General features: G+C 37.4%; 1 protein-coding gene across 5 annotated transcripts in view; it reads right to left on the bottom strand.

Moving 5' to 3' along the window:
- Positions 1–14643, bottom strand: part of LOC126262265 (transmembrane protein 268) — a 102203-nt gene that overhangs the window by 50011 nt on the left and 37549 nt on the right. For 2 of the 5 annotated variants that reach the window (XM_049958767.1, XM_049958765.1), the window contains exon 6: positions 2431–2617. The exons of 1 other annotated variant lie outside the window; for it this stretch is intronic. In XM_049958767.1, coding sequence (XP_049814724.1) covers positions 2431–2617 — 187 coding nt within the window. Of the gene's footprint in view, positions 1–2430; positions 2618–3897; positions 4011–7163; positions 7419–14643 lie in introns of those variants that run through there. 2 more of the 5 variants (XR_007546712.1, XM_049958766.1) reach the window with 2 other exon arrangements.

Raw genomic sequence — 14643 nt, 5'->3', positions numbered from 1 at the left:
ATTTTCCATGTTATCAAACTTGAATACTGCAGAAATGTAGTCAAAAAATTATGTGAATGATACCACATGGTACACTATACAAAAATATAGGTATTAGATCATTTTTCTTCTTTGAATACAGCAAGGAAAAGTTTGGAAGAAAACCCATTATGTAAATCAGCCTTTTGCTTTTTCTGCAATACCCATATACTGAAAAAGATGTGGAGGAAAAGAAAATAATGTCGAGCATTTGCATTTCTGAATTTGGTAGGGAAGTTTGCACTAGTTAAAAATATCAAATTTTACAATAAATATATGAGTCTCAGAAAAAATTAACATGAAATTAAACAGTATACACAGGTTTTAGAAAAAGAAAAAAAAAGAGCCATGCAATGGCCTTATATTTTCAACAACAGTAACTATAAAACAAGTGATCTATTTTAAAATATACAATGGCGTATGAGCTACCAATTGTGGCACTGCAATTTTCACAGGTAGCATTAGTAATACTGTGGAAGTGTCAAAGATGAAGCAGAACTAAGTTATGCTTAGAGCAGCCTGCAATGAAGCTGACACTATGCACCAAAGATATGTTGAACTACCTCTTAGAAGTTAACAGCAATTTATGAGAAATAAAAACTGAACAATATCATACTAATGTCAGGTACTTGCTTGCTCACCCATATTTCTCTTGTTATGACACACACAAATTGATGTTGGCACTTATACTCTTATTAGGCTCTTCATCTGGTAATCAGTTATACGCACTCAAAATATTCTCGCATAAGAATGGCTGTCCTCCTCAAATTCCAGTCTTTTATTGCTCTACTCCATGTTTTACTCATATTGCTGTACATGCACACTGTAGAACCTCCACAGGCGAATGAAGTCTTTTTCATTACAAACTAGATCAATTTATCCATAATAATTCAGACTGCAATGTGTTTTGCATTATTGTATCTTTCTGCACCATCTGTTAAAACTTTGCTTTTACTCTGTGTGTGTGTGTGTGTGTGTGTGTGTGTGTGTGTGTGTGTGTGTGTGTGTGTAATTCTAAATTTCAAAACTGGTGGGAGTTCAGAAAAGCAAGCAATGTTGTATTAGAGACTTTTCAAATACACCCCCCCCCCCTCCCCAAAACCTGTGATAGTAAATGAAGTGCATAAATCCATGAACCACTCAAAGAATTAATCCAGAAGCCTTATTTTCTAAAGTCAATGGTTAACACAATAAACCAACTTACGGTCAATCTGAAGAAACACTCTAGTCTTGTCTTGACAATGTTTGGTGTGTACAAGCTACACTCATCATCTGTATGTATAAGTAAAAAAAGTTGATATGATGTATCTTAAGACAAGTGGCATTTGAAATAATACAATTATCAATCACATTGCTTCAGATACATATAAAAATTACATGATGTGGAAGCATTTGTCTTGTTTCCCTTCTACAATACACATGCAGATGCTACAGACAATTGACAGGCATTAAAAACAACAAAAATAAAATAATACTTCTGAGCTCTGATACTCAAAGAGTGATTGCTTTCTACCTAACGATCTATACACATATATTAAATATATTTATGACTGAAATGTTATTAAAACTCAGTAAACAAGAACAAGAGATTACCGTCTGTTGTATTAGTGAAGTACATATTGGACTGTATACAGGAAATGCTTAGAGGGCATCTTTACACATTTTGTCCTGCAGATAACATTAACTCTTACTTTGTAAACAAATGAGAGAAATAAAATGTACTCTACCCCATTATTATGGCACAACCACATCAAGTCACTCCTGTGCAATCTCAATGTTGAAGTAAGCTTATGTTATGTACACTGAACAATATTTGAAATTCACAATTTTCTTTAAGGTGAATAGTTATCCGTTACTCTCAAAGGAACACTTGTCTCACTATTACACAACTTTTTCATGATACTGAAACCTCTCAACATGAAACACTACTTTTTCAAATAACTATTAAACATAAAACTGCTTAAAAAATAGGACTATTAAGTACATATTGATACTAAACATAGTAGCTCAACATCTAACAATTACAGCTTTCAATAACTTTCATATTAGACATTGCCTGTTATGGAGTTAGATTATAATGGAAACCACAAAGTTTCAAGTAGTGGTAATTAATACTGAATGAAAGGAAAGTCCCAATACTGAAAAACAAGAATTCCCACAGAAAGAAACACAAACCAGAAGGAAAGCCCTTGGTGCTGTTCATCACATGAACCGAAATACTTCCTACATACAAAGCAAATACACAGAAATAAAAATGCTCTGCAATTGTTAACGTATCACGTACCATCAATCTCACAACACCAGAGTAACATGCAAGCATATATCCTACACAGAATCAGTAAACAGAACAATCACCTTACTTTTCAAAACCAAAGTTAGGCATGAAACATAAGTCTCTAATCGAACACTTGCCTCGTGGTTTATATTTGAGGTGCTCCTCTATGAATTGACAAGGGCACCGAGAGGTAATGCAATGTCGAGGAGGTGCAGAGGGGAAGCCCCCATGCCCTGCTCCATCCACTGACAGCTCAAGATGTTTGCGGACAAATTCTTTAGCCCATCGGTGTGAGTAGCGAAGGAAAACCATCTCAGCACGTTCCTGTGCAAAACAGATAAAACCCACCACCTCAGCTACTAAAAAATGCTGTAACAGGTATTACCGTTAGTATTTTGTAAGTAAAAAGAGACTGAAAATGTGTGTTACTGACATATAAAAATAGAAGTGACAAAGCATGTGCAGTAGTAATCACAGTATGATAAGTTATTAGGTTTTAAAATCTTATGATTATGTGGATATCTAACAGCTTCTCATATTAAAGTTTGTAGCCTTTTCTTTTTTCCTTCCTACACGCAATTCACGAAAAATGTAGTTTAGGAAACTAAAACTAATCTTTGATGATAACTGAAATGTTTGCTGTGCACTCATTATCATCAGGGGAAGAAATTTTATCGGCCTATTAAACTACAGAAACACACGTGGTCTATTTTATTGATAAGCAAATGGATTAATACCTTTATGAAAATAACATAGGAAAAATATGCTACTGTATTAATAATACCTTAGCACTGCAATTCATTTGTGCTCCATAATTAATAACTAATTATTAAAAAATTGTTGCATGATATATCATATCATCTGCAAAATTCAGGAATTATTGTAAAATGAAAAGCAGAATTGATGAACAGTGAACTAGCTGCTGATTATAATTCTAAGTTACAGATTTCTCAGATAGCTCAGAGAAAATCGGTGGAGATTGGAATCACTTAACTGGCTTTTGAAAAGGAAGGTACTGGCAAATTAAAGGTGTGAACATCTCAAGTTATGCCCAAATAGCTTAACTGGTAAGAGCATTGCTTGTGCAATGCAAGATTCTGGGTTCAAATCCTGGTCCATCACACAGTTTTAACCTCCCAAAAAGTTTTGAAACAGCATCTACTCTCATTCAGAGTAAAATATTTATCTTGAAGATATAAAAATTATCTATCATAACATAACCGTCCAAATTACATGTATTCCATGCTCCTATTAAATCACACTCATCTACAAAGGGATGCCCTTATGAAACTCAAGTGACCTACCTAAGCTGTTACTACATTCACATTAACAGAACATTTACATTCACTGTGTTAGAAACTAGATTCACTAGCTAGTACACATGACTCAGGCTTGTGGTATTTTAATTAGGTGGAAGAAAGAAAAAAATCAGAAGTGGTTAAATATAATCATTATAATCATAAAGGAATATTATATTTACAACGCATGCACAAATCACACCATTCAGAGATCTGTGTTACATTAATGAAGATGTGGGAACTGACCAAAGCAGAATGTATTGTTAGTATGCTAAAATTAAAAGTTAGCAGAAAGCCTACACTTACCAATACCACATGAAAAATTTTCAAATGTTTGAAAGAAAAACAAGCACCACATATTTCTTCAACCTTCCATTCCTTGGTCAGCTTTGTGAATGGATAGAGCATGCAGTTAAGTGCTGTGACAGAAATGTGCAACAAAACAGATAAGTACAACATTAATAAACTAAACAGACGGGCAGATACTTGTCCTTTGGAAGATCTAGTTTCAGAAACTATTGTGGCATACAAAATGTACTTAAAGATAAAAGGAGAAAAAAAGTGTAATTTCTAGCTAACAAAATTTAAAGGGATTCATTCATGTATTAAGATGTACAAAATATAGAAAAATACATATATAATTTTAAAGACAACCAAAGTCACAAAATATTGTAGTGCTATATTTCACTTGCATACAAAATTCTACCCCTTTAAAAGATGATTAATCATAATCAGTATTTTCTCCAGAACTAGTATTAACATTGGAAAGTGAACAAAAAATTACAGGTAAAGGTTCCAAAAATCACAGTTATAAGTGACAGGAAATAAAAATGTTCAACTGTGAAGAACATCGTAATACTTGCAGGTACCATACCATTTAATACCAATATGCAGCTCTCATAAAATATGAAAACCAGAGATAATGTCAGAAAATAAGAGGTGAAAGAGAAGCACTTTCCCTACTATTTATACAGACTACTTGATATAGCACTGTCATAAAATATGGAGGTGTAAATGAAAGAGGTGAAAATTATTTTATTACATAAAAATAGAAGCAGTGAGATCATCTAAGATTAAGAATGTGTTTTAAATCAACAAGACTTACTGCATACAATGTTAAAAAGCTATAAAATTCAAAAGGTACAACAAAGAACCATTCTCAGGTGCAGTGACTAGCACGTAATTCTTCGGAATAAACCTAGTAAAACCACCTCAACGATAGTTCCAAGCATTTTAAAGAGTTATTCATAAGCCACTGCATAACACTCGGTGGTATCAAATTATCAATTTTAACTACTCCCTGACCTCTGAACTGTTCTATCTGTGTATAGAAAAAGGTGGAAACGAGTGTCAGAATGCCTCCATTCACACCCTACTCTTCCTCAGCTTATACCAAGATGTACAATGGGGATGGCAGAAAACTTGCGAAGTATGTCTGCAATACTTTTTCTTCTAAACAATTCCCATTTATATACCATTATCATATCTGTTACTCTTTTGTGGGGCTATACGAAGCTGTCATAATCACAGCACCACATTTATGACCATCTTCGACATTTTTTCTCATACAGACCTGATGACAATAAGCTCACTGGACCAGTAATCTAGAATAGGCCACACTAATCTTGTATGCTGATTGCTTAACAAATACTCTGCATTTCCAATAAATCTAAAAGAAATTTAAATATATCAATGACATTCCCTACTACTGGTCCACACATTCATACTGTTACACCTAATTATTTAAAGGCTGCTGGAGTGACACTTATATAATATGGCAGAGTGTGCTCATTAGAAAATATGTCACATTGTACCTTTTGGCAAATGGACACAGAATTCTTAGAGAAAGCAATTTCAGCACAGAAAATAAACATTCAAGAGTAACAATTTCAAGAGAATGTCATGGCTACTACTGTTTCTGAGGACAGAACACTAAAGCAAAAGTGAAAATAATTTTGTGAAGTAGACATTGAATAGTTTTGTGGGTGAATATGACAGTGAGGCCAGTGAACAGTGTATTTACAAGAAAGTTCGGGGTTAGGGAAAGGACGAGAGTGAGAAAACAAAGATGAACATGCAAAGTGAATGCCATTTATTTTGAGTGCAGTTAATCGTAACTGAATCACTGAACAACAAATTGTCATCTAACAAAACAAAGAACAGTTTCCAATGAGGACAGAAAAATCATGGCTCATGACAGGAGCTGCAAACTAGATAAAACTTTTAGTGCCCAGAACATAAATGAGATGCCCACATTTGCATTGTTAAATTTTAAATATAAAGCCTCCAAAAACATTGCACCATCCCTACACTCAAGTCAAGAAAAATATCACCAATGTTATGACCATTTGCAGCAACAATAAATAAAAATCTTGAGGGGGGGGGGGGGGGGGAATTCAAAGGTCCTACAGTATTACAAAGAGAACTGACAAATATTTAAAAAAATATTGAGATCTGCTAAAAGAACATCTAAAATATTGTCACAAATAATCTAACCACAGTCTGATATACCAGGAGTAAAGGAGAGATTACAGTTTGTGAAAGGGAACCTGTACCTTGTGAAAAAAAGAAAGATGTCTCACACTATAGCATGGGACTTGACAGTACGGTAAAACAGCTGGAGAATTGATGCGGTGTATAGTCACTCACTGGAGAACAGTCTATTAATTGGGCTTTTAAAGTAGTTCATCTGGCGGCTGTTGAAATTGCATGAACTAAATTACAGTGTGACAGGACCTGACCTGGAAGGCTTCTGTAAAAAAGGTGAACAGACTCTTCAAAACGTAATTTCAGAATTTGAAATCCTATCTGTATAATAACCTATTATTACTCCAGACACATGAATCACCATTACATGCTTTCATAACATAAGGCGCATACAAAGGAAAATTCATTACACACCATACTCCAGCCTAATGAACGTGCAAAACAATGCTTGCAATAAAACACAGAGGCAAGTAATGTGCAGGGCAGATAAGATGAACAGAACAGAACAATTAAATCTAAAAACAAAATAAAATATTTTTAAAAGCAACAAATTTTAGAAGCCAGTTGTTTAATGAAAGTATCACTGTTAGTAAAGTGCTACTAGAAAACCATACTAAGAAGCCACAAGATTGAAAAATAAAATTATAAGAAGTTAATATGTGTATCTGTTACAGAGAGGACTAAGGGGTCGGGCGGTTAAGTGTGCAACACTACACTATAGATGTTCACAAGCTGCAATCTTTCACTTAATAGTGATCTAGTGCACAATTTCACCAAAATCTGCCCCCCCCCCCCCCCCCCCCACACTCACCTGACACAGGATACCTTAGTGCATTATTTTCTATTATGTGCAGATATTAAAACAGAAAACAAGCCTTTGGTATCAAGTCTAAAACATAATTCTAAGTTATTTATACAGTACACTAGAAATTCTTGCTATGTTATAACTGCCTCAATTGAAAACAAATATATATATATATATATATATATATATATATATATATATATATATATATATATATATATATATATAATGACCACATATATTGATAGAAAACCCCCACAGAATGGTGACACAAATTCTTCCCTCACTTAAGAAATCAATCAATGCCTCGTTTTGCAAGCCATGTTGTAATACAGGGACAAAAACTTCGGTGATCAGAGCGAGGTTTATTTTTTAAGTATTCTTCAATATATTGGCAAGGGCATAATGCAGAGGAGAGATGGCGAGGATCAACAGGATTTCCACCAGCCTCATCCACAGTCCAGTCCAAACGACGACGGAGATAATCCTTTGACCAACGTTGTAAGTAGCGATTCAGTAACTGCTCCCCTCTTTCCTGAAGTTAAAGTGAACAAGATGATATAGTACAAAAAGTTATTTAAAAATTTATTTTATGTATCTACTTAATTATTGGAATATAAATTATAATATGGTTTATAATTGTAAACAATCTTTTTCTAGATCATGGTTAGGAGCATGAACAGTGAATAACTCCTGCTACAGCCTTTTCTGGAAGAGAATACGCACATAATAAACCTGTGAATTAACACACAATTCTTAAAGATATTGCACACACTGACATTTGTTGAAAGGGGCCTCTACAAAATGGCTAATAAAACTGTGTAAGTTTTCGCTAGAAATTCCTTTGTCTCATCGTTCCTAATAAGTTTTCATTTCTTTGTTAATGACCTCACTGTCAACTATTTTCATATGACTGTTAGACACACTAACAAATGTCAACTGACAACATCTATGAAAAAGTTTTAATCTGAGGACAAAATAAAATTCGAACATGTTTTTATTTGCAAGAAGGCATAAGGCAAAAAATGTAGCTGGAAAATGATATTTAGGAAGGATTGTTACTCTTGATGATATTAACCTACAATTAATTAATAAATCAAAATGAGATGGCATCAAAACAAATGGTAGTATGAAAATCGAACAACTGACTCTCTCTCTCTCTCTCTCTCTCTCTCTCTCAGGCAGGCAGGGATCAGATCTTTTACATGAATTAGGAGGAGATTAGTGTTTAAAATCCTGTTGACAACAAGGTCATTAGAGACTGAGCACAAGCTTGATTTAGCAAAGGACAGGAAAGGAAATCAGCCGTGCCCTTTCAACAGAACCATTTCAATGAATACATTTGCCCTGACAGAATTTAGGGAAATCACAGAAAACCTAAATAAAGATGGTCATTGTCCTGCATGAGAATCCACTGTGCTAACCACTGCATCACCTCTGTATTGTGGCAGAATGTAGGGACATCACTGTAGTAAGCTGATGGCCCACTTCTAGAATACTGAATAAACTGAAACCTGTCGAAATGTAAAGAAACTGTTAAAACTAACTTCAGGTTCACACACTCAACATTGTCTGCTATAAAATCGACATTTAAGTCTTCATATGCAATGTCACTTCAATTTTTTCTATAAATTTATATCAATTTCTTTACTAACTAAAAAACGATTTTTGGTGATCTACTCTCAGCCTATAGGCCTGTACACACACATACTGCTTGTGTCTGTGTAGCCGCTTCCTTTTTCTTTTTTGACAAGGACTGTCCAAACGGTTTTTATTAAATTTGGCCTGTATGGGATACAGAGTGGTTGTAAATACTGAGAGAGGACAATGACCATTGCAAATCACAGGTGTGGAAGTGAATACATGCATTTCCATTTGTGTCAAAATCACCAAATAGGTTGACCATGACCTGCAGAGAGCCAATATTGAAATTACTAAGAACACAGTTTGAGATGGCATAAGAAGACGCCCGACAGTCACCGTGGGCACAGTGAGGCACGTCCATGTGCTTATCTCAACTAATCACATAATGTGATTTTGTGAATGTCTCTATGACAATGCCTCAGAGTTATCACAGATCTGTAGATGGCTATTGTCATCACCTGCACCTATATGCTGTATCTGCTTGACTATGTCAAGCTCACTGTGCTTTTTTTGTCAATATGTATGTCTTACATAACCTGTGATGGTTATCAAACTCAGGTTTCAGTACTTATTGCTGGAACATGCTTATTCACTCATAAGATTCCAAGATGTTATGATAATGGTGTCTCGTGTTGAGTGCTGAGGGAGGCTGGAAATTTGAAGCAATGAAGTCTTAATCAGAGTAAATATTACTGGAGCAAGAGATCAGAATACTGAGAGTGCAGTTATGATTAGGGATCAGTTTATTGTTACTGGGGCGAATAAACCATTAAAAGTGTTATATCAAATTAACTCATAGATAATGCATACACCTATAATATCATACTCAGGTGAATGCATTTTTACTTGAACTTGCCTCACAAAACTCCTTAGAAATGCACAGTTTGAACAGAATTTTGAAAGCGATGGAAGGAATCTAAGCATTCTTTTACTATGAAGTGTTCTGGCAACTGCTTAGGAATGTCTAAGAAAAACACAGATGTTCAGCCATGTAATAGAAGTAGGGATCAAAATTCATTATACCAGGTGTTACTGAACTATGGTTTTAGCATACTTTAAAGACAATTAAAAGCAGTAGGGCTGAAGTTTTTACAAAAGTAATGGGAAAATGTTTAGCTACTGCAAAATATCAAAATCTCCCTATACATTAAAAGATCAGGATATCTACCAAAAGTTTTCAAAATTATTGAAGTTATTGCGGTCCTGAAACTGAAGAAACCATTAGATAAAGCAGAAAGTTATCATCCAATAGCTGTTCTCAGCTGTCACTACAAACTTCTAGAGAGACTTTTAGGAAAGGTACAAGAATCCTGGATAAAACCCTTCTGCATAAGTAGGTTTCAGACCAAACAAGCTGCACAGAGCTGGTTCTAAGCCTAACTACACAACTCCAAAGCTGGAGTTCAGAAACAACTAAAGACTACCACTTATGATATGGTATGGACAGAAGACTGTTGTGATGTGTGTTCTGCCGCCGCTTGGTGAGTAGATTTTTTATCCATCCAATTAAATAATTTTATCAATAATTGATTGTTTTCATTGTTATATTAGTATGAACAGAAGGATTCTTATAAAAGACAGCCAGAGTCATCCCCTACCAAACCACATTGAGACTAATCCGTAACACATAAGACAGCGAGTAGTCTAGGGTCAATTTGAAAGTAAAGAAAGAAAACTAAATCATGGACTACCTCAGTGGTCAGTACTATCGCCTTTACTTTTCAACCTTTATATTTCTGACACATCTAAAACCAGCCAAAATACTTTGTATCTTCTGATGTTCTAGCACTTGCAGTTCAACACAAGAAGTTCAAAAATGCTGAGAACACTAACTAATGATCTCAATGAATTATATAATATTCCACCATATGGAGAGCTATACCAAATCTTTCTAAACCGAACTCAACAGTTTCCATTCAAACAAAAGAGCAGCAGATTATAAACTAGAGGCCAGTATGAATGACATAATGTTTCCCTACCAGCATCACCCAAATTATCTTGGAATGACTCTTGATAGGAAACTATGTAAAAAAAAAAAAAAAAAAAAAAAAAACTTTATGCAAAAACTCTGTAGTACTAACAGGGGATCACTAGCACATACACTTCAAACTTCTGTACTCAGTTCAGTGTTTTCTACAGCTGATTGTTGTGTTCCAGTGTGGTTCAGCCAACCTCATGTAAATAAGATAGTCACTCAGCATGGTACAACCATGCTAATCATCTCTGGGTGCTTAAGAACTACTACACTAAACTCAGTTAAGAAGACAAAAAGATCTACTGAAACAATATTCCCAAATAATGAACAATCTTCAACTTCCTTGCTGATAGCAACTGCATCATGAACAACAAATGGTGTGAAACCTGGACCACAAATGCTCCATCTGAATTGCAACATCTTATTGACCCACTATAGAGCCCAAAGATAAGGGTTAGCCCCCTCTGCAATAATAATAATAATAATAATAAACTGAATGAACAGACCAGTAATGAACTTGAAGGGACATCATGGGATGTACGTCTTGAACAAATGCAACAAACAATAACGAACAAAATGAGATTAAAAGAAAGGGGGTTTTAATTCTCAAAGCATGAGTAGAATAATATAGATCACACCTGAAAAGGACACTGCGTGTGCATACAACATGCAGATATGGGGTAACTGGCCTAGTCCAAGCTGTGGTTGTGGAGCACCGAACCAGACTATCTCGCACATTGTCAAGGTGTGTAAATTGAGTACCTATTTGAGTGACCCAAACAACTTTTTCATACCATGACATCAAGCCTTGACTGGATAAGGAGACTTGACATCAACATTTAACAAAATTGATAACTTAAAGTATCATTTTTATTAATTATATCTTGTTTTCTTTAATTTTTTACTGTATTTCATGCCAGTGTTATATGTTAAATAAAATTTATTATGCATAAAATGGGACAAAAAGAAAACATTCTTGTGGCTACAGTAATGACTTTATTTGAGAAATACATGTGTAGACTGAAATGTTAACTGTCATAATTTAGGCTGGTAACAATGAATCAAAGGAAAGTCAACACTGTTCATCATTGGCATTAGTATTCAAAATGGTGGTACCCATGATAGAAAAGGCACATTGTGCAATATAATATGCAAAAATAGCACCACTAATCATTGTTCAAAGACATTTTTAGATGAATTTTGGTAAAGTGGCACCACACCATCAAAACACTGCTAGATGGACAATTCAAGGAGACAGAATGCATATTGAAGTAAAAACTAGAGGATTGTCAGCCATCAAGAATAATAGGGTGGAATACATTTGTACAAGCTACACATGAACCCCCAGAAAATCCATGCATTGAGCCAGCGGAGAAATTAATGTATTGCAATCAACAGTGTAGCATACGTTGCACAATCATCTGCAGTTCAAGGTTTAGGATTCAAATGTTGCAGGCACCTAAACCAGCCAATAAACCAAAATGGGGACAATATGCACTGATTTTCAAGCACAGATTGAGGAGGATGGTTCTACAAATAGAATTTCGTCTCTGACGAAGCCGCTTTTCACTTAAGGGCCAAAGTGAACAAGCACATTTAGAGAATGTGAGGTACACAAAACACACATACCTCTCTCGAACGTGAATGTGATTCTGCAGAACTTAATGTTTTCTGCACCATAACTAAGTGAACAGTCCTTTGCCCTTTCTTCTTTGCAGAATTTACCATTACAGACAAAACCTACTTTGACATGCTTCGTCTCTGGTTGTTGCCTCAGTTGACAGAAGTAGTACCAACTCCATTTTGCAGCAGGACAGAACCCCACCACATTGGCCTAACCTCATATAGTCACCTCACAAACATCTTCCACAGAGCTGGATGGGTCATGCTGGGTTGAATGACGTGCCATTCACGTTGTGGCCCCGGGTCACCTGACCTTACACAGGTCAATTTTTTTTCTTTTGCAGATGTGTGAAGGACAGTTTATGTATCCCCATTTCTGCAGGACTTAAAGCAGCTAAGGCACTGGACAGTTGGCATGGTAACTCCACTGATTGGGCTGTGCTGCAATGGGTCTGGCAGGAAATGTAATATAGGAGAGACATGTGGCATTTAACAAATGGAGACCACAATGAACATCTTTGAATGTCTGTAGGAACTGTGAGAGTAAACCTTTCAGTCTGTGTGTGTATTTCTAAAATAACATCATTGCTTAAGTCGCATGAATACTATCCTTTTGAGTCATACTGTACATGTGTTTCCATCAATTTTTGGTATATGCTTCTATTAAAGAATGTTGATAAAAGCACATTTTGCAAAACAAAAATTCATTTAACACATACTTTTGTAAAATTTTATATAGTTCTAATAAATGTACCCATCAAAAAACGAAGTAACTTGATCATATGCACTAGCAAAACTGTACATCCACTGTCTAATGCTTACTACTGGGAATGATTTCATCTGCGCCAGACTAAATGACAGTTTAGAGAGAGAATAATTTCTGCTAGAACAGGAAATAAAGGCTTCTTCTTTAAAGCATCAGAACTAACACAACAATATTTGGCAACTACACTCCTGGAAATGGAAAAAAGAACACATTGACACCGGTGTGTCAGACCCACCATACTTGCTCCGGACACTGCGAGAGGGCTGTACAAGCAATGATCACACGCACGGCACAGCGGACACACCAGGAACCGCGGTGTTGGCCGTCGAATGGCGCTAGCTGCGCAGCATTTGTGCACCGCCGCCGTCAGTGTCAGCCAGTTTGCTGTGGCATACGGAGCTCCATCGCAGTCTTTAACACTGGTAGCATGCCGCGACAGCGTGGACGTGAACCGTATGTGCAGTTGACGGACTTTGAGCGATGGCGTATAGTGGGCATGCGGGAGGCCGGGTGGACGTACCGCCGAATTGCTCAACACGTGGGGCGTGAGGTCTCCACAGTACATCGATGTTGTCGCCAGTGGTCGGCGGAAGGTGCACGTGCCCGTCGACCTGGGACCGGACCGCAGCGACGCACGGATGCACGCCAAGACCGTAGGATCCTACGCAGTGCCGTAGGGGACCGCACCGCCACTTCCCAGCAAATTAGGGACACTGTTGCTCCTGGGGTATCGGCGAGGACCATTCGCAACCGTCTCCATGAAGCTGGGCTACGGTCCCGCACACCGTTAGGCCGTCTTCCGCTCACGCCCCAACATCGTGCAGCCCGCCTCCAGTGGTGTCGCGACAGGCGTGAATGGAGGGACGAATGGAGACGTGTCGTCTTCAGCGATGAGAGTCGCTTCTGCCTTGGTGCCAATGATGGTCGTATGCATGTTTGGCGCCGTGCAGGTGAGCGCCACAATCAGGACTGCATACGACCGAGGCACACAGGGCCAACACCCGGCATCATGGTGTGGGGAGCGATCTCCTACACTGGCCGTACACCACTGGTGATCGTCGAGGGGACACTGAATAGTGCACGGTACATCCAAACCGTCATCGAACCCATCGTTCTACCATTCCTAGACCGGCAAGGGAACTTGCTGTTCCAACAGGACAATGCACGTCCGCATGTATCCCGTGCCACCCAACGTGCTCTAGAAGGTGCAAGTCAACTACCCTGGCCAGCAAGATCTCCGGATCTGTCCCCCATTGAGCATGTTTGGGACTGGATGAAGCGTCGTCTCACGCGGTCTGCACGTCCAGCACGAACGCTGGTCCAACTGAGGCGCCAGGTGGAAATGGCATGGCAAGCCGTTCCACAGGACTACATCCAGCACCTCTACGATCGTCTCCATGGGAGAATAGCAGCCTGCATTGCTGCGAAAGGTGGATATACACTGTACTAGTGCCGACATTGTGCATGCTCTGTTGCCTGTGTCTATGTGCCTGTGGTTCTGTCAGTGTGATCATGTGATGTATCTGACCCCAGGAATGTGTCAATAAAGTTTCCCCTTCCTGGGACAATGAATTCACGGCGTTCTTATTTCAATTTCCAGGAGTGTATGATCAACTACTTGACACCTGTTACTTCATAAGCGAATCTCCAAGAGTTTTCAATGTTTTAGATGCAGGCATCCATTCTGTTCTTGCATCTTTTGTAGTGTTGTCTACACACGATGCATTAGGTTGACACCTTGGTCCCATTTCC

The sequence above is a fragment of the Schistocerca nitens genome, chromosome 6 (genome assembly GCF_023898315.1).
Source record: "Schistocerca nitens isolate TAMUIC-IGC-003100 chromosome 6, iqSchNite1.1, whole genome shotgun sequence".
NCBI lineage: Eukaryota > Metazoa > Arthropoda > Insecta > Orthoptera > Acrididae > Schistocerca > Schistocerca nitens.
This window is presented reverse-complemented; position numbering and strand designations above follow the sequence as displayed.